This window comes from Leopardus geoffroyi, chromosome A2 (assembly GCF_018350155.1).
Source record: "Leopardus geoffroyi isolate Oge1 chromosome A2, O.geoffroyi_Oge1_pat1.0, whole genome shotgun sequence".
NCBI lineage: Eukaryota > Metazoa > Chordata > Mammalia > Carnivora > Felidae > Leopardus > Leopardus geoffroyi.
The window spans coordinates 124,704,173-124,728,698 of NC_059331.1; the positions used below are offsets into that span (position 1 = coordinate 124,704,173).

Sequence of the window (24,526 nt, forward strand, 5' to 3'; positions counted from 1 at the left end):
CGAACTGGCATAGATCGTACTCAGCAAAATTTTATTTAATCATATGCAGATTATTCATTCACTTGAATCCAGAAGCTGATTTAAATTTTGGTTCTGTGAATGTGTTGTGACCATAAATTTTCTGGGAGAAGACTCATATGATATTTTCTAAAGCCCAGTTTAGTAAAAGGAGCCTAAGGTGATATGATAATAGATTGAAAGACACACAATGAAATAGGAAAGAAGTGCTCTGTAGCATAAGTGGTCAAGATTTATTTTTCAATTTTATTATTTTTTAGGATAAAAGTAACATTTATTTATAAAAGAACAATAAACAAATACACAAATGTATATACCAATCCATCTAAGTAACTAAGTATATACCAATCCATCTAAGTAATTGCTTAACTAAGTTAAGCAATTGTGGTAGTTTACAATGTGATCTCAGGCTGATCTCTGAAAATACCACTTGTATTTTTACTGGATACTATACTAGACATGAATTTTCAATGTAATGTTAGGTAAAGGTTAACAAGTTTAATTCTTCTCTGAAACCAACATTCTTTACTTTCTTCCTCCCATCTCCACCCTTTAGAAGGCTCTCATTTTTTTTAATATTTATTAATTTATTTTGAGAGAGAGAAAGAGAGAGAGTAAGAACAGGGGAGGGGCAGAGAGAGGGAGAGAGAGAATCCCAAGCAGGTTCCATCTTGGGATGGAGAGCCGGACACAGGGCTGGAACTCATGAACTGTGAGATCATGACCTGAGCCAAAATCGAGTCAGACACTTAACCAACTGAGCCACCCAGGTGCCCCACAAGTCTCTCATTTTTGACATGGAACCATATAAAGCTCTATTCTGTCTTCTTCAAGATCTAGAGCATAAAAGGCAGATAAAAGCGGGGGATAAAAGGCAGGGGGTTAGAGCCCCGCAGTCCTGGATTCTGTCACAACTCTTCCTTTTAATAACTGTCATTTGCAGTGAAATACCTCATATCTAGACCATTAGCTGGAAGTTGTACTGCCTGCCTTCATAGGATGATAGTAAGAATTAACCAAAATATATTTGTAAAATTTTCAGCACATTTTCTAGCACATGAGAAATTTTTCCTATTGTTGCTCTTGTTGCTACTATTTCTGGGGCTATTTGCAGGAACCAGCCCAGATTAGGTACCTTTTAGAGAGAACTCTTACAAGTAAGAATGATCGTATGGAATTAAGTACATACAATTGCCAAATATGTCTGAAGTCTATGAGCATCTGCCGAGGAAAAACCATCTTCTGGGTTTTAACTGATAAGGAAACCAAAACCTAGAGAACTAAAATACTTTTCCCAGAAACAAACAGCTTGTAAGGAAAGGTGTCACAATTCAGCTTAGGTCTTCTGACTTGTAATCCAATGCATTTTTCATGATCCATGCTGCCTCTTAAATGGAAAGTTTAAGGAAGCATAAGTCATTAGCGAGAGGTGGTATACGTGAAGGGTCCGTGATGCATGCTAGGCTAATGACTTCAGTGGGAAAAGCAGCCTCACAGTCAGGACTTACCTTCTTGGGCCTCCAGTGTCTCCTATCACTAACTTGTCAGCTTTTCTGTGCCTTAAAAAACATGATTTTTATGTATTTGTTTCTAGTTATTTTCAGTAGGATAATTGGTCAAAATGATCTAATCTACCATTGCCAGAGCAACTTTCTTATGGAATCTTCATTATCAATCTATTTGATTTTCCAGTCTTAATGTTTGTGTTTTGTTTTGTTTTGTAAATTCCTTGTGAATAGTGCTTGTTGATCAGGAGCTTTTCCTGAAGCAAACATTAGTGCTTAGTGAAGGTGGTTGGCTACTTGGGACATCACTGATGTTTTGTTTTGTTTTGTTTTAAAACTGAACATTGTCTATCTGGGATCAAGTTTTATGGTAATTCATGTAATCTACCATATATAGCATTGGAGTCAGAATGGGAATACCAATCAAATGCAAAACATGAGCTCAAACAAACAATCAGAGTACCTTGGTTTGAAGCAGTCTTGTGCTTTCTGCTTGTATTGCAGCTAAACTCTATGAAGGTTACTTGTCTTCTGTTCATCAAAGAATTTTTAGATTGTCATCCATTAGGAAGCAATGTGCTTCATTTTTCACAAAGCAGTGGTGATAAACCCAGTACCCTGTTTTACTTTTGTTTGAAATGTGAATTAGACTTGTACAGCTTTTGAATCATGTCAAGGAAGTAGAGAACTCCAAATGTCCAATAAATCACTTCAGATTAAAATTTTAAAAGAATGATATTGGGGAATGTTTCATTTTATTGGTGATGGGTTGAAAATTTAATGCTGATTTTTTGCAAAGCTTTATTTTACAAAAACTGTTGAATATAATAAATAATGTGAAACTTATTAAGATGCCATAGAGGCCATATAGCTTGGTGTCTTTTTTTTTTTTTTAATTCTTGAAGGTTTGTGTTCATTATTTGGTCATTTTTCCCTGTTTTTAAAAATTCCAGTATAGTTCACATTCAGTGTTACATTAGTTTCAGGCATACAATATAGTGCGATTCAGCAATTCTAGACATTGCTCAATGCTCATCACAATAAGTGTGCTCTTAATCCCCTTTTATTTTATTGTGTTTTAGTTTCAAAGAGCTGTTTTACTTTTCAGGGTAAATAGCTCAACATTTTGAGCCCTCTGCATGAGAGAAAGATGCACTGAATATAATCTGTTCTTTGGAAATAAACTGAACCCAGATAAATCCTGAAAAATTCTCTCATCTTCCAGAATGTATAATTTACAAGTATAGCACTAAATTTTGTTTGTACCTCAATTTGCAATGACCCTTCCTGTGATTATCTTTAGGGTATCTTGGCTAAGTATGAAACTGTACAATATAGCACAAAGTAATAACGACCATAAGGCTCCATAGAGCAATCATAAATACCAAAGACTTTTCCTTGTGCACCCTTTACATCTTTTCAAGAGGGAATTTACTTCTCTTTGATATAGTTCTCTTTTTCAGATAAATGAATATGATGTAAAGGTTATCTTACCTTCAAATGTATAATGTAAGACAAGCTATTTCTGAGAGTTTTCTCTCCGCAGCTGAAATCTGGGCTATAGCTGCATAGTCTCCATTTGCTCCTTTAGACAGATCTCCTTTTTTTTACATTTCCTCTCTCCCTTAGAACTGACTGTGTGCACATTTGGTGATGGGGTTTTGTGGTATTTCCCCCTATACTACTATAGTTAAGGATGTGGTAGTGCTTCTATTATAAACATACATTTGCAGAAGTTTGTAATTTGAATAAAAGTTTAAAGATGTTACTTTGAATATTGGACTTCAGTGGTGTGTTTGTATTTTCTGATTTTTTTAAAGTAGGATTGAATATGCATACTTTTTTCATAGTATCTTCCACTTACGATTTCAGAGTGCCTTACCATTCACATAAGATTGGGATGGCAAATAGTGTTATTCCTGTTTTATGGTGACCTCAGATGTAGCCCACAGAGATTAGGTGATTAACCTAAGGTCTTACAGAGAAGGGGAAGTTGAGGTGAAGGAGGTGAAGTTGGAACCTAGAAACTTAGAGGCAGCTGTCTTCAACCCAATTGTTTTAATACACAGGTGGTAGGAGAATACTCTTCTGGTTTAATTTTTTCTTTGGTTACTTTGGTTGATACCCTAGGAAATTAACTTTACAAATGTGGTCAAACTTTCTGCTTCTCACTATTTCTCATAAACCGCTTGCTTGTGCTGGTGTTTAGGCACAGTGACCAGGGCAGACTAGCAGAGCAGTTAGAGCAGAAGTTGGAAATTCAGCAGTGGCTGCCTGCTCTCTGGATAGCAAAAAGTGTAGCTCAGTTGACTGTCTTCAGTCAGGAGGAGGAACAGAGAAGAGAAGCCAAGGCCTTGAATTTACAAAGCTGACTCATAGAAATGAGGCATCATCTGGTACAGAGAGGCACCTGGAACCAGCATGGGGTATAGCAGCCTCAACACAGGCAGGTGAAACATGAAAACTGAGCACTGGGAAACCACGTTGGCGGATGTGTGCAGCAGACAACTTGGCATTAGAGAAGTCAGACAGCAGGGCCACACCTGTTAGGTCCAGTTTCGTGGAGGGCATTTGGCAGGGGTGAGGCAGCCCGGTCCATAAAGGAGTAACTTTGTAAGCAGGCTCACAATGTAGGGGCTCAGGTAGAAAGGGCTAAGACAAAAATGAAGTTACCGCATGGGGTTGAGCCTAGTCCTTGGGAACAAAGGAAAACCCAAATTATCAATATTAGACTAGATAAAGTAAGCACCAAAAACCTGGTAAATAAATTAATTTCTAATACCGACATGGATTATAAAGAAGATAAAACAGAGTAACATGTGCGTTTAAATTTATTTATTGACACATTATTTATTCACACGTTAATTAATTAGTTTAACTTCCCACCTGCTATTGTTTTCTAAAACCCACACATGGGATTTGAGAAGTGAAATCAAATCAGTTCTTACTAAAGAGCACATGCTTAGCAGTTTCTCCCCTTCTAGATAACTTTTAGCACAATTTTCCCGAAGTTAGGATTTTCTTTCACTCTCACAGTTAGAAGAGGGAAAATATTAGTACAATTGATACTCAACTGTAAAGGATAAAGAGTAGGTATGTGCATGGTGTCTGTGTGTGTGTGTGTGTGTGTGTGTGTGTGTGTGTGTTTAGGCGTTAAGACTGAATATTAGACTTGTCAATTTAAGAGCTATAAATAAAAGTGGTGGATTCAAACACCAAAAATATGGTTAAAATAGCTTACCTTTAAGGTACTTCTCGCACTGGAAGATTATGCATTTCCACATAGTTCTGGTTCACATTTCCTGAGGTAAGTATGCTACATGTTTGATCGTTGAATTATCACTGTATTTTTATTTAATAAAACTCTCATTTCAAAGGCTCTTCATTTGTGTCATAAACTTTCCTTTTATTATCATATTTGAGTTTATGTAGCAATATAGTCCTTCCAAATAATAATCTTATATTTTAGTAGCAATCCTTCTAAAAAGTATTGGCATCGTGCCTCATTATATTAAAGAAATAGCCATGCCAAATACCTAAACATGACATGGTTTTTGACTTGATCTGCAAGTTGGCAGTAAGAAAGAAAATTCGTAGTACCTCCATGTTAACTAAATGCCATATCTACTTAAATGATCTAATATGCTACTGTAAGTTACATATGAAAATAGTAGTTTGCTTAAACAAATAGTCTATAAAATTGTAGGAACTGTTTCAGTGCTGAAATGACCACAGAGCACACAAATGCCAAATTATATGCAAAAGATCTTTCCTTCTTATACTCCAGAGGTCTTTGTCAATGGCTCTGAAAGAACTTGAAAATATGTCCTCTCAGATGACATCTGGTTTACTATTTTGTCTTAATTCACCTTTTCCCATTATCATTGAAATACAAATTCCATTTTAGATATTTGTCTAGATTTTGGTAGTTGTATAGAGATGCCTTTGTGGTAACTACTGGTTCATTATTTAGTGGTTTGGAGTAGGAAGCTGTTTTTACAGTTTTTGACATCTCTTGAAAGGATATTCAAGATGAGTGTAAAGTAATTAATTTGTATCCTAATTTGCCTAGCAGTGTCTATAATGGGTCAGTAAAGTAAAATACCTTGATTTCGGTAATTAGTGGGGAGTTCTTCAGTGGACATGTATAGAGTCTGCCCTTAGGTCTAAAGAACCAACTGCACAAGCCTAAAAGGAAGATGTGTGGCAAGTATGAAAAAGGTCTTGAGTTTAGTTTTCTGGTCACTGATTGTGAATCAGGAGTTGATACAGTTGCCAAGAGAGCAGAGACAACCAGAGGCCAGGCTGGCAGGGAGAATTGCCTGTAAATGGGAAGGATGGCTATTTCCTAACCTGTACTCCCATCCTTAGCCTGGTGTCTTGGGGTCAGTTTAGGGTTCTCTAGTTAGCTGTATAAATTTTTGAAGTGTTTAAAATTGGAGCTCATTCAAAGACAAGTGGTCAGGATGGAGAGAAAACTTGAAACCATGTTTATATTAGGAAGAGCTGGAGGAACTGAGGCTGTTTATTCTGGAGGCGAGGGTACAGAACTGCTGTCTTCACAGATATAAAGGGCTGTCATGTAGAAGAGAGGTTAGATTTATTGTGCATGGCTCTGGAGGGTAGACTAAGGGCCAATGGGGCAGATTTTGGCTCGGTATAAGAATAGCTTTCTGCTGGTTACACATGTCCCTGGAAGTAGTGAACTGCCTCCAAAAGTTGTAATTTTGGACTGTGTGAAGACAACCATGCCTAGACAGATGGTTGCTATTGTATATGAGGTCCTAGGAAAATCCCACAAGACTGGACTAAAGATCTCCAAAGTCCTCCCAGCTCTAATATCCTAGTTCTCTATCTTACCATGTCTCTCTCTGTCTAGCTAACATATTTCTTTTTTTTTTTAACGTTTATTTATTTTTGAGACACAGAGAGACAGAGCATGAATGGGGGAGGGTCAGAGAGAGGGAGACACAGAATCTGAAACAGGCTCCAGGCTCTGAGCTGTCAGCACAGAGCCCGACGGAGGGCTTGAACTCACTGACCGCGAGATCATGACCTGAGCCGAAGTCAGCTGCTTAACCGACTGAGCCACCCAGGCACCCCTTTATTTCTTGATCACCCTCTGTTTATTAAACATAGTGCTAGGGGTATGGAGAATGCCAGGCACTCTGGTGGGGAAACCAAATACACAGCCAGCCCCCACAGCACAGGGTAAGGAATAACCTAATCCAATTTGCGTATTTGAAAGACAGCTCTAGCCAATAAGGTTGAGGATGAAGCAATGCAAATAGTAGATCTCTGTGGCTGGGTGGGGCATGGGGGAGGGAAGTGGGGAGGGCGAGGAGGGTGGAAGGAGGTGGGGGGGAGTTTTCTTTCTGAGTCTCAGGTTTCTCACCTCTTATATAAGGGGCTTGGACTATTCTGTAGCATTCTGTGTGAATAAATTCACTCAATGTCTTCCTCTGTATTTTCATTTTGATTGTCAGGCCTGTGGAGCTCTAGGTTTTGCCAACCTCTGGGTATAAATGGAGTCACATTGGCAATAATACCCAGATTTCACTCGTGCTTTCATATTCCCACTCGTGCTGTTTAGGACCTACAGACCTCTATAAAAGTTGTACGTGGCTGTCTCTAGGACCCCCCAGGGATGTGCAATGGGAGCTTATAGCCGACCCCTCCTGCTTCTTGCCCTGTTGTTATCTGAACCCACCTTCAGGTGGTTCCTCCTCATGCCAGTTCTGCCAGTGCTGGTACCCTCTATGATCACAAAGAGGTCCCTGCCCAACACTGTTATTCCTAGAATTACAGCCTTCATGGTGCTAAGGGGACACTGCACTTCTTGAGGTTTTCATTGTAGCACAGCCATGTGGTCCCAGCAGAAGTGGGGTAAATGTCCCACTTTCTCACTTTCTGTCACATTCTGTCACCTGGGCAGTGAAGTGGGACTAGATAGGCTTGTGTCTCACAAAATCTCCCTTGAAATAAACTCTTCTGGTTTCTGCCTACAACCCGAAGGCTGTGGGACCAATAGCTGTGAGAGACGCCAGGATTTTCTCTACATTCCAGTTTCCCCCAGGATATTCATAGGACCACCCTGTCCTGGCCAGTACTCCTTCAGCAGAAAGATAAGGCAAAATGAACTATAATCCTGGCAGCTTCAGGATCCAGGTCATCAATCATACCTATACCTGGGATTATTATTATTGTTATTTATTATGTCTGGCACAGGGCTAAATGCTTTTCATATAGCATCTCATTTAATCACCCCAGCCTTTGGAGCTGCAGACTAATATTAGTATCCTCATTTGTAGATAAGGATGTGACTAAGAGGAATTAAGTAACTTGCTCCTGATCAAACAGCTGTTAGAGCTAGAATTCAAAACCAGACTGGTATGAAATATTCCAGAAACCAGACTCTCAACAAGTCCCTAACACTCGGACGTAAACACTCAATCTTCTAACTTGATGAACAGTAAGTGCCTACTTTGCTCATTTGTCATCTTTGCCTAAATTCAAAATCGGCTCTTGTATCTAGGGCTGGGAAGAAACGGTGGATGCTGCCATTTCCCACCTCTTGAAGACTTGCCTCTCAAAGAGTTCAAAGGAGCAGGCTTTGAACCTCAGCAGCCAGCTGAACATACCCAAAGACACAAGCCGACTAAAGAAACATATCACCTTGCTCTGTGATAGATTAGCCAAAGGTGGACGGCTCTGCTTAAGTACGGATGCGGCAGCCCCACAGACCATGGTCATGCCAGGTAAGAGCTTCATCCATGCTCCCTAAACACAACTACTTTACTCAAATTAAAGGAATGCGCCTGAGGTTGTATTTGGGGTTTACATTTCATATTAAAGTGATGATAGCCAAGAAAATTGCTTTCACATTTCCCCTCAGATATCCCAGGGTAACCACTTGGATAAATATTCCTGGGGTATTTGCTTGCTAGACATTTCTAGAATGGTATGTCTTTTTTCTTCCCTCTGTTTTTAAATATATGAGCCATTTTGTTTTGCTTCTAACCAATAAAAAGTGGATTAGCGAATAAAACTATTTTTAAGGAAAAGTTTTACTAAATGTGGTCTCGCGATACCATATTTCATAAATGTAAATAGCATAATACAAGCACTTAATGTAATCCAGATGAGTCCTGTCCCTTCTGGTGTTTGCTTGGATTGTGGTCATCAGAATAAAGGGGAAGAGACAAAGAAAAAGACTGGGATCAGGAGATGTGAACAGGCTCCACAGTCATGGCACCTATAAGCCAAGGTAGAGAGAGACACAGCTTGCCCCACCAGGAGCAAAGTGATGGCCGTGGTCATCCAGGTCAGCTCTTCCCATGGTCAGAGGGGCTAAGCAATCAATGGTGGTGTACTTGTGTCCCTCATAGGCAGCAGCTCCCACGTCCTGCTTCCCTCATGGTGTCTGTCTTTATGGCAACAACAAAGGACTTCAAGTATATAAATGAATTAAATGCAGTAGCTGTAGTATTTATTTCCTTCTAAAGCAAGCGCCCTAATATCAGAGAGAAGTGGTGTGGTTTTCTCTTCTTCCTTCTTTCAAGTATTATGTGCTCCTTCCCACCCCCATGCTGATGCCCTTCCTCTTGCTTCCTTTTTCCCTCAATCAGCATTCCTAGAAGTAAAAAGGAACGCAAACGAAAACCTAAAAAGATAAACATAGAGACAGCAGAGCATAATCTAATAAGCACAGACTCTGGAGGCAGACAGACCAGTGTTTGGGTCCTGCCTTTATCCCTTACTACTTATATGACCCTGGATATGTTAGTTAACTTTCCAGAGTCTTAGTTTCTTCCTTGTGAAAGGGGTGTAAAAATGCCTCCCTTGTCACTGGGGCCTTAGATGTTTGTCAAGTGCCTAGCACGATGCCTGGAATAGAGACACGCTCAAAAAATAAAGCTATAATTATTACTATTGTAATATTTAATTATTACCTGTTTTTTTAAGTTTTATTTATTTAAGTAATTTCTACACCCAACATGGGGCTCAAACTCACAACCTGAACATCAGGAGTTGCACGCTCCAATGGAGCCAGCCAGGTGCCCCTTAATTATTACCATTGTGATATATGTGTAATTCAGCCTGTAAATTTGGGGGTGGGCAAATAGCTCATTTGGGGTCATGGGTTTCTATATTCTATGATTTGAAATATTTGAAAAGAAATTTTAATGTTTATTTTATTTAAAAAAAATTTTTTTTTTTAACGTTTATTTATTTTTTTTGGGACAGAGAGAGACAGAGCATGAACGGGGGAGGGGCAGAGAGAGAGGGAGACACAGAATCGGAAACAGGCTCCAGGCTCTGAGCCATCAGCCCAGAGCCCGACGCGGGGCTTGAACCTGCGGACCGCGAGATCATGACCTGGCTGAAGTCGGACGCTTAACCGACTGCGCCACCCAGGCGCCCCAATGTTTATTTTATTTTTGAGAGAGAGACAGAGCATGAGCAGGGGAGAGGCAGAAAGAGAGGGAGACACAGAATCTAAAGCATGCTCCAGGCTCTGAGCTGTCAGCACAGAGCCCCACGCAGGGCTCAAACCCACCAACCCTGAGATCATGACCTGAGCCAAAGTCAGATGCTTAACCGATGAGCCACCCAGATGCCCCTGATTTGAAATATTTTTTACCTTACTTACGCATGGACAGAACCTAACTTTTATTCCAAAAGAATATTTTTAATTTTTTTTTTCAACGTTTATTTATTTTTGGGACAGAGAGAGACAGAGCATGAACGGGGAGGGGCAGAGAGAGAGGGAGACACAGAATCGGAAACAGGCTCCCTCTGAGCCATCAGCCCAGAGCCTGACGCGGGGCTCGAACTCACGGACCGCGAGATCGTGACCTGGCTGAAGTCGGACGCTTAACCGACTGCGCCACTCAGGCGCCCCAAAAGAATATTTTTAATATGACATTTCAGAATAGAAATGTCTTTCCACCTAGAAACAGTTCTAATACAGTTTATCTTAATCTAGGCCCTCTCCATCTTGCCCTTGTTAACATCATCCTAACTAGTCCTTTGGCCTCTACTCATCTGTCTTCTGTCCACTATTACAGATTTATTTTCATAAGAAATAAATATTTAGGTTTAATGAGATAGTAAATGAAAAACATTTACTATGATCAGCACTCAGTACATGGCTTTCTCTCCTTCCTTGCTGATTGGAAAAACAAAGGAGGCTTGAGGGAGAGGGACAAATATGTGAAAGAGAAAACTGAAGAAAGAGATGGGATCAGCCCGTGATTGGCTGGCACATCTATAGAAGCCTCAGCAGCCCTGCCTTCTGTTCCCCACCTTCCTGTCTCCCTGTCTGAGCCTCTTTAGAAACAGCCATTAGGACGCCAGTGACAATGCTGTTAGCAAAGACCTGCACGCCTGGAGAGAACACATGCTCCCTTAGTCACATTTGTTGATTATGGAACTTTAGTCATTTGTTTAAATAACTAGGTGTAGAAACAGCTTGAGAGCTGTGTCCATATAAGCCCTTGATGCAAAACTTTTGAATGTGTGGAAGGAAGGGGCAGAGGAAAGGAGGAGGAGAAGGGAGGGAGGGAGAAATGAAGAAACGCAGGAAGATGGAGAATGTATTTGTTCACAAAGCAGGCTCCTGTAAGCCAGGTCTATGCCTCTCATGCCTAGTCTAGCCAAGTTCAGTCCACTGGGGAGGGTTTGGCTTTCTGCTGTGCTGTACTGTCATTGTCTTCATTGCTTCTGCTTACCCATGACCCAGTTTTTTACTCTGGTTGAGTGACTCTCTATCCCCACTGGCTTTGATCCAGTCATGGTAGTGAGTTTTGAAAAATTGTTAAATCAGTGTTCTTTGTTATTAACGTGCTCCATTATTACCTATAATACCTTTTCTCCCTAGAACTCAAATTTTTCACACACTTCTTTCTGTCCTTAGCACATTTCTCAGGTGGAAAAAACATGTAGGATTATTGCTTTTTATAAACAGAAAATGAAGTTAGGAAAAGCTAAATATCTGATCAGAGTTACATGGTGACCAGAAGGATTAAGTCTAGAATCTAATCTAGCCTACTGTGCTTCCCTCTAGACTACATAGACCATAATGGTACAAATACATTTCTAGCCCAAGCTTTCTCCTGTGTAAGCTGTTCTTGATCTGCCCTTCTTTTCACTTAAATCAGTCCAGCACTGTTGGGGGGTGGGGGGGAAGAGGGCAGAAATAGTTTCACACAGTGTCTTTTCTTTGCTGTGAAGAATATGTTAAAGATTTGTCTTCGCTTGTGGTTTATTTTTATCATCTCCATAGGTGATATGATACCATTATCACAGAGATAATAAGAAATACTGTGTTATTTTCTGCTTCAAGCCAGTAATTATGCAATTTACAGTGTTAGTTTAGTTAATAATAATTGGTTTCAGAATACACAAAGGTAAAGTGGCATATTAGAAAGGAGTGAGTTTCTGAACACACAAGCGCACGACCATTTTTCACAGACCTGATCTTTTTTTTTAAAAGCTGGGCAGGAGTGCTCGCTTCGGCAGCACATATACTAAAAGCTGGGCAGGAACTCAGAAATCATCTGGTTCACCTCCCTCACTTAACAGCTGAGGTAACCGAGGCCTAGGAAGATGAAGCGACTTAGTGGTTGGTATTAAAAGGCAGGAGTGTGTGTAATTTTACCATGTTCCTTATTAAATTGCAGATGGATAAACATCTCAGAATAAAAAACCCTTGGTCTTTTCTAGCCTCATGACTTTATGAGCCCGGCACCTTGGATGTGCCCTTTCTTTGCTCCAGTAAAGGCCATGATGACAACATCCTCCCTGGCATCCAGAGTTTGAAAATCTTTCCCACTGGGAATTACCTTGTGGACTTTTTGCCTCACATTTCTTCTGTTTGCCTTTATCAACCTTCAGATTCTCCATCAAGATTTAGCCTATCCCTTTCTGGGTAAATGATTTTTTAAAAATTATTATTATTTTTAAAATTTTTATTGTAGAACCATCAAACTTCCATGCCTCCTGCCTATAGCTCTGGTATTCACATTTTTTTCTGATGGGGTATATTGCACTTCCATTAAATGTCTTCTTTCTAATCTCAGTTATGTGCATCCCCTTAGAGAAAGAGTCACAGAGGACCAGGGCAGTGTTTTTACAAAATCTGAATGTGAATGCCTGTAAGTGGCCTAGCTGGCTTCTTATACTTGTTTGTTATCTGCTTGTCCCTGCAGGTGCTTGAAGCTGAGAGATTTGCCTTAGATTGCCAGAGGCTTCCTTTTATGACCTCACTGTCTAGTTTGACATTTCAGGGGCTCTAATTATAGCTAAGACTTGACTCCCTTAAGCACATTTATGCAGAACTTAATGCACATGTGGGTGGGCCTAACTTATGGTATTTGCAGGCAAATCATTTTAACCTCATGAATGCTGGAGCTTTGTATCATTTCTGTATGGGTTTTTAACCTTCATGTGTCTAGGTGATGCTTTGCCCCCCAAGAGGTGGAATGGGTTACTGATGACCCATCAGCTGGAAGCTTGGAGAGCAAATGGTATGGGCCCCACAGCAGGGCAGGTAGAGTAAGCTGGGCAAGAAAAAAGGCTTAAGGGCCATCCAGCCTGGTCAAGTGCCTCAGGGGAATATTCTCTTAACGTGATCAAATGAGTCAGACATTGCAATGGGCCATAGCTTCAGCTGTATTTGGTTTGGCACTTTCGGATTCCTGGACCTCAAGGAAGCTGATTTGGGGTAGGGGGAGAAAACAGTTTTATAAATAAGATGAGCCTTTTCTCAGGTATGGGTCAGAAAACATACTTTGAAATGTGGTATGGACCACCACAAAATTGGTCTCTTGTACGTCTTTACTCTGTTAAGTGGGTAGAAGAAAACGGAGAATAAAAATTTGAATAAGGTATCTATTCTATCCTTTGGGGAAATATGTTTAAAACTCCTACTTTTTAGTATTTTAAATTTGAGTTAATGACCTTTTTGCCTTAAGGGTTTGATGTTATTTCAAGGCTTTTTCCAAATGACCCATTTCAGTAGTATTTTAAGTTAACTTTCTGAGGTCTCACTTTAATGCTTGGTAAGACATTTGGTGTTTACTTTCATATTGTCAGTGTGATTTAGCTGTTGGTTTTACACTTTATTTGAACTTTTATAAGTTTGAAGTTTTTCATTTAAGAAATTTAGACAAATTCAATATAGGAAAGGCTTCTGGAAAAGTCACTAAATGGCTTCTGAATCTATTTGTTTATTTTTTTTGTTTTTTTTTTAAAAGGAGTGAGTTCCAAAATGGTAGAATACAGTTGACCCTTGAACAACACAGGTTTGAACTGCATAGGTCTATGTTAACATGGAATTTTATATATATACATATATATACAGTACAGTGCTGGTAATGTATTTTCTCTTCCTTATGATTTTTTTAAGGCTTGTTTTCATTTATTTTGAGAGAGATAGTGGGCGGGGGAAGGGCAGAGAGAGAGGGAGACAGAATCCAAGCAGACTCCATACCCTCAGCACAGAGCCCAATGCATGGCTTGAACTCAAAAACTGTGAGATCATGACCTGACCCCAAATCAAGAGTTGGACACTTACTTAATGGACTACACCATCCAGGCGCCCCTCCTTATGGTTTTCTCAATAACATTTTCTTTTCCCCAGCTCACTTTATTATAAGAATACAGTGTATAATCTATACAGCATACAAAATGTGTACTAGTCAGCTGTTTCTGTTTTTGGTAAGGCTTCCAGTCAACCATAGACTGTTAGTAAGTGTTTGGGGAGTCAAGAGTTATATGTGGATTTTCAGCTGCACAGGGTTCAACCCTCCCAGCCCCTGCATCGATCAAGGGTCAACTGTGCAACTGTGAAGTGGACTTTGTCTTCAAGAGTACGTGAGCTAGCTTGGCCCTTTATCAGTTAAGTTGTATAATACAGGAAAAGTCTCTTAGCTTGTTAGCTTCTTGATTTTTTCAACTATAAATAGGAATAATAATGGTACTTTACTGGAGTTTATAGCCAAATTAAATATGGCAGTACTTGAAAGATGCTTAGTAAGTGCCTGACACAGCAAATTCTCACTAAATGTGAGCTTCTATTAATAATAATTATGAATACTGATGTAAAATCTAAAAGGCACCTGTGAGGACAGAATTCTAGAGTTAGAAGAGAAAAATGTGAGATCAGATAGGAAATTTTAAAAAAGAAGAGTGTAAAATTTGCCTTTTTTGAATATTTGTTATAAAGTAACAGTAAATGGCAGTGTTGCGGTTATAACATGAGAGCTTGATACACCAAATAGAACATTCAAAATTGATTAAAGTATGAAAGGTTTGAGACTAATTGGTATCAGAAAAAGACTACCTGAAACTGGAACCAATATTTTACTCTTTTCATTGGGGAAAATAAACAAGGTTTAATTGAAAAATAAGTAAAATTAAAATTTACAGTAAGTTTATTTGTATTTGTATTTTATTTGTCTTTATCATGTATTTGCCAAAACTTATGTTCATGCCTACAGTTATGTGCTAATTCTTAAAAACAGCAATGAAAGAATTTTGTTGGGTTTTTCTTTTTGCTTGTTTGTGGCATGTTGGTAGACGCGTTTGACCTTAGAATCACCTTTACAAAGAGGGTTTGTTTGTTTGTGAGCAGCAGAGGGAGAGGGAGAGAGAGAATCTTTTTTATTTATTTTTTATTTTTTTTATTTTCAAATATCCATTTTCTTTTTTTTTTTTTTTTTTTGAAATTTATTGTCAAATTGGTTTCCATACAGGGAGAGGGAGAATCTTAAGCAGGCTCCACACCCACTACATGGTTCCATGATGAGGGGCTCCATCTCACAACCATGAGACCATGATCTGAGCTGAAATCAGGAGTCGAATGCTCCAACTGACAGAGCCACCCAGGAGCCCCAAAGAGGCTTCCTTTTTAGGAAAAAATATCCCAAACATCCATTTCCCGGGGGGGGGATAGGGGGGTGGGGAGGGGTCTTTCTTAATTGCTTGATATGCAAATCACTTTCTCCAGAAACATCTATCCTGTCATCTTCTGGTCAGTTTTCTTCTCTTGATTAACTGGAATGATTGCCAGATTTTCACTAGTCACTGCCTTGTGTCTCTAATTACATTTTAGCTGTTTTAAATCTTGCATCATTTGCGAGAGTTACAATTTCCCTCTGCAGCCTATTCATGCTGATTTTGCAATAATTTCCAACAGTTGGTGAGAGATGAACCCATGTAAAAGGTGATAGCAGGCGGGATTCATCTAGTGTTAAATGTGGAAAGATATTTGAGGAGAGACTAATTTTATAAGTGGTCTCTTAGTTTTTGAGTGAATATCTTTGTGTTATACTTTTGCTTTTCTGTGACTACTTGGGATCATTAGAACTTCTATAAGGAATAGAATTCACCTCCCTGTCTGCCAATTAAATATATAAGAATGTAGAATGTACTAATCTGAACTCAGACCTCATGTGCTAATATGGCATTTCAAAGTGGTGGAGAGAGGGCAAGATGAATTTAAAAATGGTGCTGGGAACTGGCTAACCATTTGGAGAAAAAAAATAGATTGCTTAGTCTATACCATGTGCTACAATACATTTCAGATAGTTAAGAGGTTTAAATGTAAAAAAAATGAAATCATAAAACACAGAAGGAAATAAAGGCAGATACCTAGATATGCAGGCAGGATAGGTCTTTCTAAGTAAGTCAGCAAAGGCAGAAAATGAAAGATTGAGCTTCAGCTATATACTTCTCAAAATGTGATTCAGAAACATATAAACCAAGGTATGTATTAATAGTAATTACTTTGGGTGGTGGAGTTACAGGTACTAAGTATCATTCTCCTCTTTCTTTTCCATATATTGTATACATTTTCCTACAAAATATATATATAACTCATAAGAAGGGACCATGATAGAAAGCAACCGGATAATTGTATCAGAAATGGTGGTAAAGAAAAAACAAGGACTAACTTCATAAATTGGGGAAATTAATGTTTTTTTTTATTCCCCAAAGGAAATAAGTTGTTCAAAGGCAATGACCATGTATTTATGGGGTTATTTGTATTTCTGGTATGAGAAATGAACCCAAGTCCCAGCACTCCTTATATAAATGTATGCAGCTAGTTCATGGACTCTGTCTCCATCCTATCTCCTTTCCTGCAACTCCTCTCTGAAAGTAAGCCAAATTATGCCTATTCTTGATCTGTGAGTAATATTTTCACTCTTTCATGAGTGACTTCATAGTTGCTAAATCTGGTGAACACTTTGCCTATAACTCATTTGGCTACTCTGTACCCTTTTACACTGAGACCATTTCGTCGTAACATTTTCGTTCCTTGGCTTTTCTTTCACTATTGGAAACTGTCCCTGTCCCCTTAAGGCCTGTATTTTCCAGTCTGCTTTGTGGCTTCCTGTTGCTTTTTCTGGCTCTTGACTATTGGTGTTCTGTCTTCATGCTCTCCTGGACAGTCTTATCCAACTACTCCTTGGATTCTATGATTTCTACATTTGGACCTTTCTGTCTGGCCTCTCTTCCAGGTTTCACATGTCTCCATCAATACCCCACAGGCCTCTCCACCTGCACATGGCTGAACTCACTTGAACTCCCCTCCTTCTGCATGTCTCATCTCAGTAGATGATGTTACTCAATGTCTAGGCCAGGGGCCTCAAAACAGCTTTGACTCTGTTGCCTTTACTGCCCATGTTCAGTCAGTCACCAAAACGTGATGGTGGCACATCCTAAATATATCTCCTTTTACTGTCCACACTGCTATTACCTTACTTAATGTCCCTGTGTCCTATTTAGGATCTTTTTTTTTTTTTTTTTTTTTTTAAATTTTTTTTTTTTTTTTCAACGTTTATTTATTTTTGGGACAGAGAGAGACAGAGCATGAACGGGGGAGGGGCAGAGAGAGAGGGAGACACAGAATCGGAAACAGGCTCCAGGCTCTGAGCCATCAGCCCAGAGCCTGACGCGGGGCTCGAACTCACGGACCGCGAGATCGTGACCTGGCTGAAGTCGGACGCTTAACCGACTGCGCCACCCAGGCGCCCCCCTATTTAGGATCTTAAAATGACCTACCAGTAGTCTTCTTGTACTAACATTCCTTCATTCTTTTTAGTACTACCATAAAAAGCAAACATCTTGTGATTATTCATAGCAGCATGATAGCCCCAAAATGGAAGCAATCCAAATATTTATCAGTTGATAAATAGGTAAAAAATATGGCATATCCATATAGTGGAATATTCTTCAGCAATATAAAGAACTACAACATGAATGAACCTTGAAAACATTATGCTAAGTGAAAGAAACCCAGTTCAAAAGACTGCATATTATATACTATATGATTCCAATCATATAAAATGTCCCAAACTGGTAAATTCATAGAGGCAGAAAGCATACTAGTGGTTGCCTAGGGCTGTGGGTGAGGTAGGGGTGGAGAAATGGATAGTGATAACTAAAAGGTACGGGATTTCCTTTGGAGTGAGAAAAATATTCTAAAATTAGGTTGTAGTGATGGCTGCATGGCTCTGTGGATGTTCTAAAAACCGCTGAATATATATTTTAAAAATGTGAATTATATATGTGAATTATATTGTAATAAAATTGTTAAAAGTAACATATCTTTAATACACAGATAAAACATGTTTTGTAGAAATTTAGGGGATAAGAAGATTAAAAATCACTAATAATCCAACCACCCTGAAATAGATATAAACTCTGCTATATATAAATTTATGTATGTGTGTATACATAGATGTATTCTATGTGTGTGTCTGTGTATACATATCCTTCCAATCTTTTTTCTTTGGATATATGTATTTTTTTTATAAAATTGGGTCATACTACACCTATTGCTTTATAACCTACTCTAAAAACTTTCATTATATCATTATTGCATTATTAAATACAATATATTATTTTTTTTTAATTTTTTTTTTTAACGTTTATTTATTTTTGAGACAGAGACAGAGCATGAACGGGGGAGGGGCAGAGAGAGAGGGAGACACAGAATCGGAAACAGGCTCCAGGCTCTGAGCCATCAGCCCAGAGCCCGACGCGGGGCTCGAACTCACGGACCGCGAGATCGTGACCTGAGCTGAAGTCGGACGCCCAGCCGACTGCGCCACCCAGGCGCCCCTACAATATATTATTTTAATACCTACATAATTAATCAGTTCCCTTTTGTCAAATATATAATTTTTGATTTTAGGATGATAAATAATTATATGTAAATATTTTTGTAGCTAAATCTGTGTGCATCTCTAATGAACTTGTAGTTTTCCGTGAATATGAGTTTCTTTGCAAAAATAGGGATCTGGGAATGTTACGTACCTCCTTGAAAATATTCTACAGCACTCTTTTACCTACCACATTAAGTCAAAAGTCATAAGCCTAAAATACAGCATTCTTTATGAAATAGACCAACATTATCCTCCTAGCTGTTATCTCCTGCACTTTTATCCTCAAAATCCTTTACTGATACTGCATCAAATACACTATGCTTTGCAAGCTTGTAGTTTTTCTTGGCTTAGAGAGTCTGTCTTTGGATGGTGGTAAAATTACCACTAACTTCTGAAGACCCAGCTGAAATAATGTTCTGCAAAGCATTCCCTAGTCTTCCTGGCACTTCTGTTTTCTATGCTCCTTGGTCTCTGGGCATATGGCTACTATAGTGCTTATCATATGGTACCATGGTTTGATATTTTTACTTCATCCCTCACTCCTGTATTAGTTTGTTGAGGCCGCCATAACAAAACACCATGGGCTGGGTGGCCTCAACAACAGAAATGTATTTTCTCATAGTTCTGGAGATTGCAAGTCCAAGATCAAGGTGCTGGCAGGTTTGGTTTCTCCTGACTTCTTTCTCTTTGGCTTGTAGATGGCCACCTTTTATCTGTGTCCTCACATGGCCTTTTTCTCTGTATGTGTACATTCTTGGTGCCTCTTGCTCCTCTTGTAAGCACACCAGTCCTTTTGGATAAGGGCCCCACCCTTATGACCTCATTCAACTTTAATTACTTCTTTAAAGGCCCAGTCTTGGGGCGCCTGGGTGGCTCAGTCGGTTAAGCGTCCGACTTTGGCTCAGGTCACGATCTCGCGGTCTGTGAGTTTGAGCCCCGCGTCGGGCTCTGTGCTGACTGCTCAGAGCCTGGAGCCTGTTTCAGATTCTGTGTCTCCCTCTCTCTCTGACCCTCCCCCGTTCATGCTCTGTCTCTCTCTGTCTCAAGAATAAATAAAACGTTAAAAAAAAATTTTTTTTTAAAGGCCCAGTCTTCAAATACAGCCATATGGGGGGTTAGTGCTTCAATCTGTGAATTCTGGGGAGGTCACAGTTCAGTCCATAACACTCCCCGATAGGAGGGAAACATGCACAGAAGGCTCAGTATGTTATTCTTCTTTGTGACCTCAGCACCCCTCTTATGCCTTGCACATTTATACTTATATAGTTGATGTCCACTATATATTTTTTAAACTTCTTATTTCGAAATAATATAAAATACCTATAATATTTTGAATAGTGGACTCATAGGAAGATGTAGAAATACTGCCTAGAATTCCATGTTCCCTTCATTCAGATTTCCTTAATAGTGACATTTTATAGAACTGTAGTACAGTATCAAAAATAGAAAATTGACATTGGTTTACTTTACATTTTTAGAATGAATCAGTGGAGCTTTTTATAAAGCGGTAAGTCTTGAAGTAGGTATAAGTTGTGGACTTTTAAAAAGGGTGGTGGCAGATATTATGTATAGAGAGTTAGTGAGGCAAGAAGATGTGGGTCTGTAAGTAAACTGGTGAGTTTCAGATTAGAAATTCAGTTGGGTAGATCAGTAAACACTAATTAATATAAGAACTTGAAAAGCTAGATAAAAGAGATCACACATAATGCAGATGGTAATGGGAGCTATTATAGGTTCATAAGCTGTATGAAGTACTAATATGACAGTGGTATGCAGGATAGGGGAAGTATGACAAACACAGAAGGATACAGATAGTATATCACAGTTTTTAGTTGCCATTGATAAAAATGATTAAGTTGGCAAGTGCATTTTGTTATGGATAATGTGCTTCATTTCAAATATGCTTGAGATGCATCCTTGAAGGGATGTGTGTCAACAGCTGGATGTGAGGAATTCTAGCTTCAGGGAAAGATGGAGGCCTGCAAAGTAGATTTTAGTATCCTGAACTTAGAGTTCATCATTAAAGCTTTGCAATTGGATGAAACCAAGGGTGTGCATAGGGAGGGAAACACTGGATTTGGGATTTAGCTGCAGAATCACAAATCTGGGAAAAGAAGCCGTTCTGTGGGGAGGAGTGAATTTTAAGCAATCCAGAAGTGATGCCAATATTCTCAAGGATAGAAGAAGCTCAAGCAAAGATTCTTCCATAATTGGAAGGTACAAGGTAGAAGAAGAAGTTTGTATTTCTTTTCTTGTCCTTCTGTTCAAAAACTATGTTCAGAGGTGTTTGAAGGTCAGGAGGTGGTGGCAAGATGAGAGTGCTAAAATGCAACATTCTTGTTAAATGGGAAACTTTGAAGAGGCAGAGGAATAATCTAGAATATAGGTAGACTGAATAGAGTTAGTATTTGAGAAGAAATAAGAACCTAGATATAACTTGGGAATATGTGGAGATTTAAAAAAAAGAAAAGTTTAATAAAGCCCAGATGCTGAGTAAAGTTTTATAATGTTCTGTGAGAGAGCAGGAAGGGGTGAATGATGAGCCAGTGAGTTAAAATGATTTTCAAGAGCCAGTCTGGGAAGGAGAAGTCAGCCATTTAGTAATTATGCAGATACTTGTTTGGAGCCATAATTTTTTCACTTGAAATATTGAGATAACCCCTCCTTGTTTTGAAACATCAAAACCTTTCAAAATTGTTTTGAACATCAAACTGTATTGTATAAGGAAAGAAAACATTCAGTTTTTAGTAGGATGCTCCTTCTTATCCATTTTAATAGGGAGTCCATAATGGGATGAATGGAAATTTAGTGCAAGAATATTTGAATCCAGGATTAGAGTTGTATTTGACAGGAGAAGCAATTAAGAGTAACTATAGGGGAAGGTCTACCATCAAAGACCTAACAGAATAACATTCTCCCTGTGTGTACTTAGCAAATACTTGTTGATAGACAAGCTGGCTGGTAACTAATTACAATGTGATGACCAAAGCCGTGTTCTTGGAAGTAGGATTGTTAATACAAGAATAAAATACCAGGGGAGTTTGAGGAATTTCCTTCCTTGCAGATGTTTAAACTAATGTGGATACTCAACAGTCTAAAGATAATTTGGGAAAAACCCTGCCTGAAAGCAGGGGGATAAATTAAATAACTTTTAAAGCATATCACTATACCTCTGTCTTTAGCCATGTAATATGGATAAATCTGTAAAATGCCCATTTGTACCCTCACCCAGTTATAAATGTGAGCTGTCTTTTCTGATATGAAATATTACAATCGAAAGCCTAACTCTGTGTAATATGTGGCATCTTTAAAAATAACATAGATTGGCCAAAGGAAAGAGTATCTCAATACTCTAGAGCATCCCTCAGGAAGATATTTATCTCTGAGGCATGCATTATTTAAAAAAGGACTTTTCTTACATATTCTATTCATATTTGGGGCTGTTTTGTCTTCAAATATAAGGATGAAAAATGGGCATTTATTCCAGCAGTTGCTAATATGAAGGGATTTCTACAGATTCACCACAAACCGGTAACAGTTTTTCCAGTTTTCTCCCCTCAACTTTTACCCCACCTCAGCTTTTGCTACCCCAGTGACTCTGTCTTCAGCAGTAAGGTGTACTGGTTCACCTCAAAATTATAACAAACATACTTCCTGTTTTCTTCCTTTCAATTTTTACCCCCAATACCCACTATCTGTCCAGGGAATTGCATTTTCAACAATAAGAAGAATACATTTCTTGGGGCACCTGGATGGCTCAGTCAGTTAAGTGTCCAACTTTGGCTCAGGTCATGATCTCATGGTTCATGGGTTCGAGCCCTGCATCCAGCTCCATGCTGACACCTCAGAGCCTGGACCCTGTTTAGGATTTTGTGTCTTCTTCTCTCTCTGCCCCTCCCCTGCTTGCGCTCTCTCTTTCAAAAAAATAAATAAACATTAAAAAAAATTAGAAAACAAGAATATATTTCTCTCCTTTCAGTGTAAATTGATGAATATTATTAAAGTTTTATTTATTTTTCATTTTCCTTTAGATTTTAGGGTGGCTGGGTAAAGTATTTCAAGTGCTTAAAACAATTCACTCATCAGAGGCTTACATGAGACAGTCACTAAAAGTTATTTTATATCACATTATTTTCATTTAAAAGTGTTAAAACATATGCAGGATAGATTGGCCAGTCCATACAGTTTGGCCCATTCCTGTGTCTTAATCATTTTTAATTCTGGCCAACACACCTGCTCTAAAATAGGAACAGCTCTGCTGACACTGAGCAGCCATAGCAAGTAGAGAGGATGTTCTCCCACTTTGAGCTGTCACGCTGAATGAAGTCAGGTCCATGCTGCCAACCTTTTAGAGAATCCTTTTACACTAAACTTTGAAGAAACTCCATTTTTAATGTGTTTATTCAAGTAAATTGTTGGAATAGTCCGTCCCTTCTGATTTATGTGTAATTTGGGTATTTCTTAAACAATTATAAATTAAAATGAGAAACAATTCTCTTGTTTCTGGTGGTTTTTAGAGCATATAAGTTTCTAATTCTAAAAAGTAAAGCACCTTTAGTTGTATTCCTCTGTATGATATGTCTGAACTTTATGTTTTTTAAAAAGTAGCTTTTAGTTGTTAAAATCTTTAATTTTTTAAATTTGAAAATAAATATTTTGGTTATTCAGAATTTTTGTATTTTTTTCAAGTCTGCTTTTAGGGCCATGGTCCAATGTCATGTGGAAAATGTTAGCAAAAAATAAAGTGATGTCACTCTCTAGCTTTCAGAAGCCATGATTTATGCTAATACCGATAGGATGGTTTTTATTTAGTACAGGTGTTTGCATGTTGGTTGCTCTGAGATACTTTTGGCATTTGTTACAAATAAACTTGGAAGTGACTGCAACCATAAAACAAGAAGCAAAAACATTGTTATGGTGAATAGCATGGCAGGGGGTGCAAGGCTCCAGCTTACTGGCTCTCTAATTATGAGCAACGGCAATGGCAAATATTAAGGGCTCAAGTATAGAAGCCTGGTGGGTTTCAGTGAAAAAATAAAGTTAACCTTGTCAAGGTGGACATTTATCAGTGTATGCGACTGTGTATTATACAAGTAAGTTACCTGATATTACATGTTTTATATATTTTTAAGAGATAAAAAAGTCTTTCAAAATTAGTAAAACACCAGACTGTGATAACTTACACATTTATAAAATCATGAATTATACACTTCATACTTCATTATTTCCATTGAAAAACACATCCTGTACCACACCATAATTGAGACCCCAACCATAAACCATTGTATCTGTATCTTTCTTCTGATTAAAGCCTGTTTGTCTTTTTCTTCATAAGTGAAATGGAGGGAGAGTATAGTTTATTATTTGGGAAAAATTCCTTATGTGACTAGTTAAAATAATTGTTTAGTTATATAATATTATAGTTAAGTATTACTATTAATGTTATTTGGGCACTGTATTTTTCAAAGCTTTCTGATGCAAAAATGTATTTCCATTTTTAGAAAGGAATCCAAGGTAATTCTTGAGAAGTTTACCTAATAAATAAAATTCCTAGCTATCTGTAGTGATCATTAACACATTGTATATCATAAAAACAATTTTCATCACATTTTTATTTTGAGTTTATTCTTATTTTAGTGTTATACCATCAATCATTATTAGATGTCTACCCTCTATTGACATCCTCTTATAAGACTGACATCTCTGAGGGCAGAGACTGTCATTCATTTTCCTAGAATCCATCCCTAGAATCTAATATAATTGGAATGTAGAAGATGCCTAACATAATCTTGTGAAACTGATTTGAAATGAATCATTTTCCTGAAC

General features: G+C 38.4%; 1 protein-coding gene across 13 annotated transcripts in view; it reads left to right on the top strand.

Moving 5' to 3' along the window:
* Nucleotides 1-24,526, top strand: part of BBS9 (Bardet-Biedl syndrome 9) — a 453,760-nt gene that overhangs the window by 380,413 nt on the left and 48,821 nt on the right. For all 13 annotated transcript variants that reach the window (XM_045495275.1, XM_045495266.1, XM_045495269.1 and 10 more), the window contains one exon: nucleotides 8,059-8,281. In XM_045495275.1, coding sequence (XP_045351231.1) covers nucleotides 8,059-8,281 — 223 coding nt within the window. The remainder of the gene's footprint in view (nucleotides 1-8,058; nucleotides 8,282-24,526) is intronic.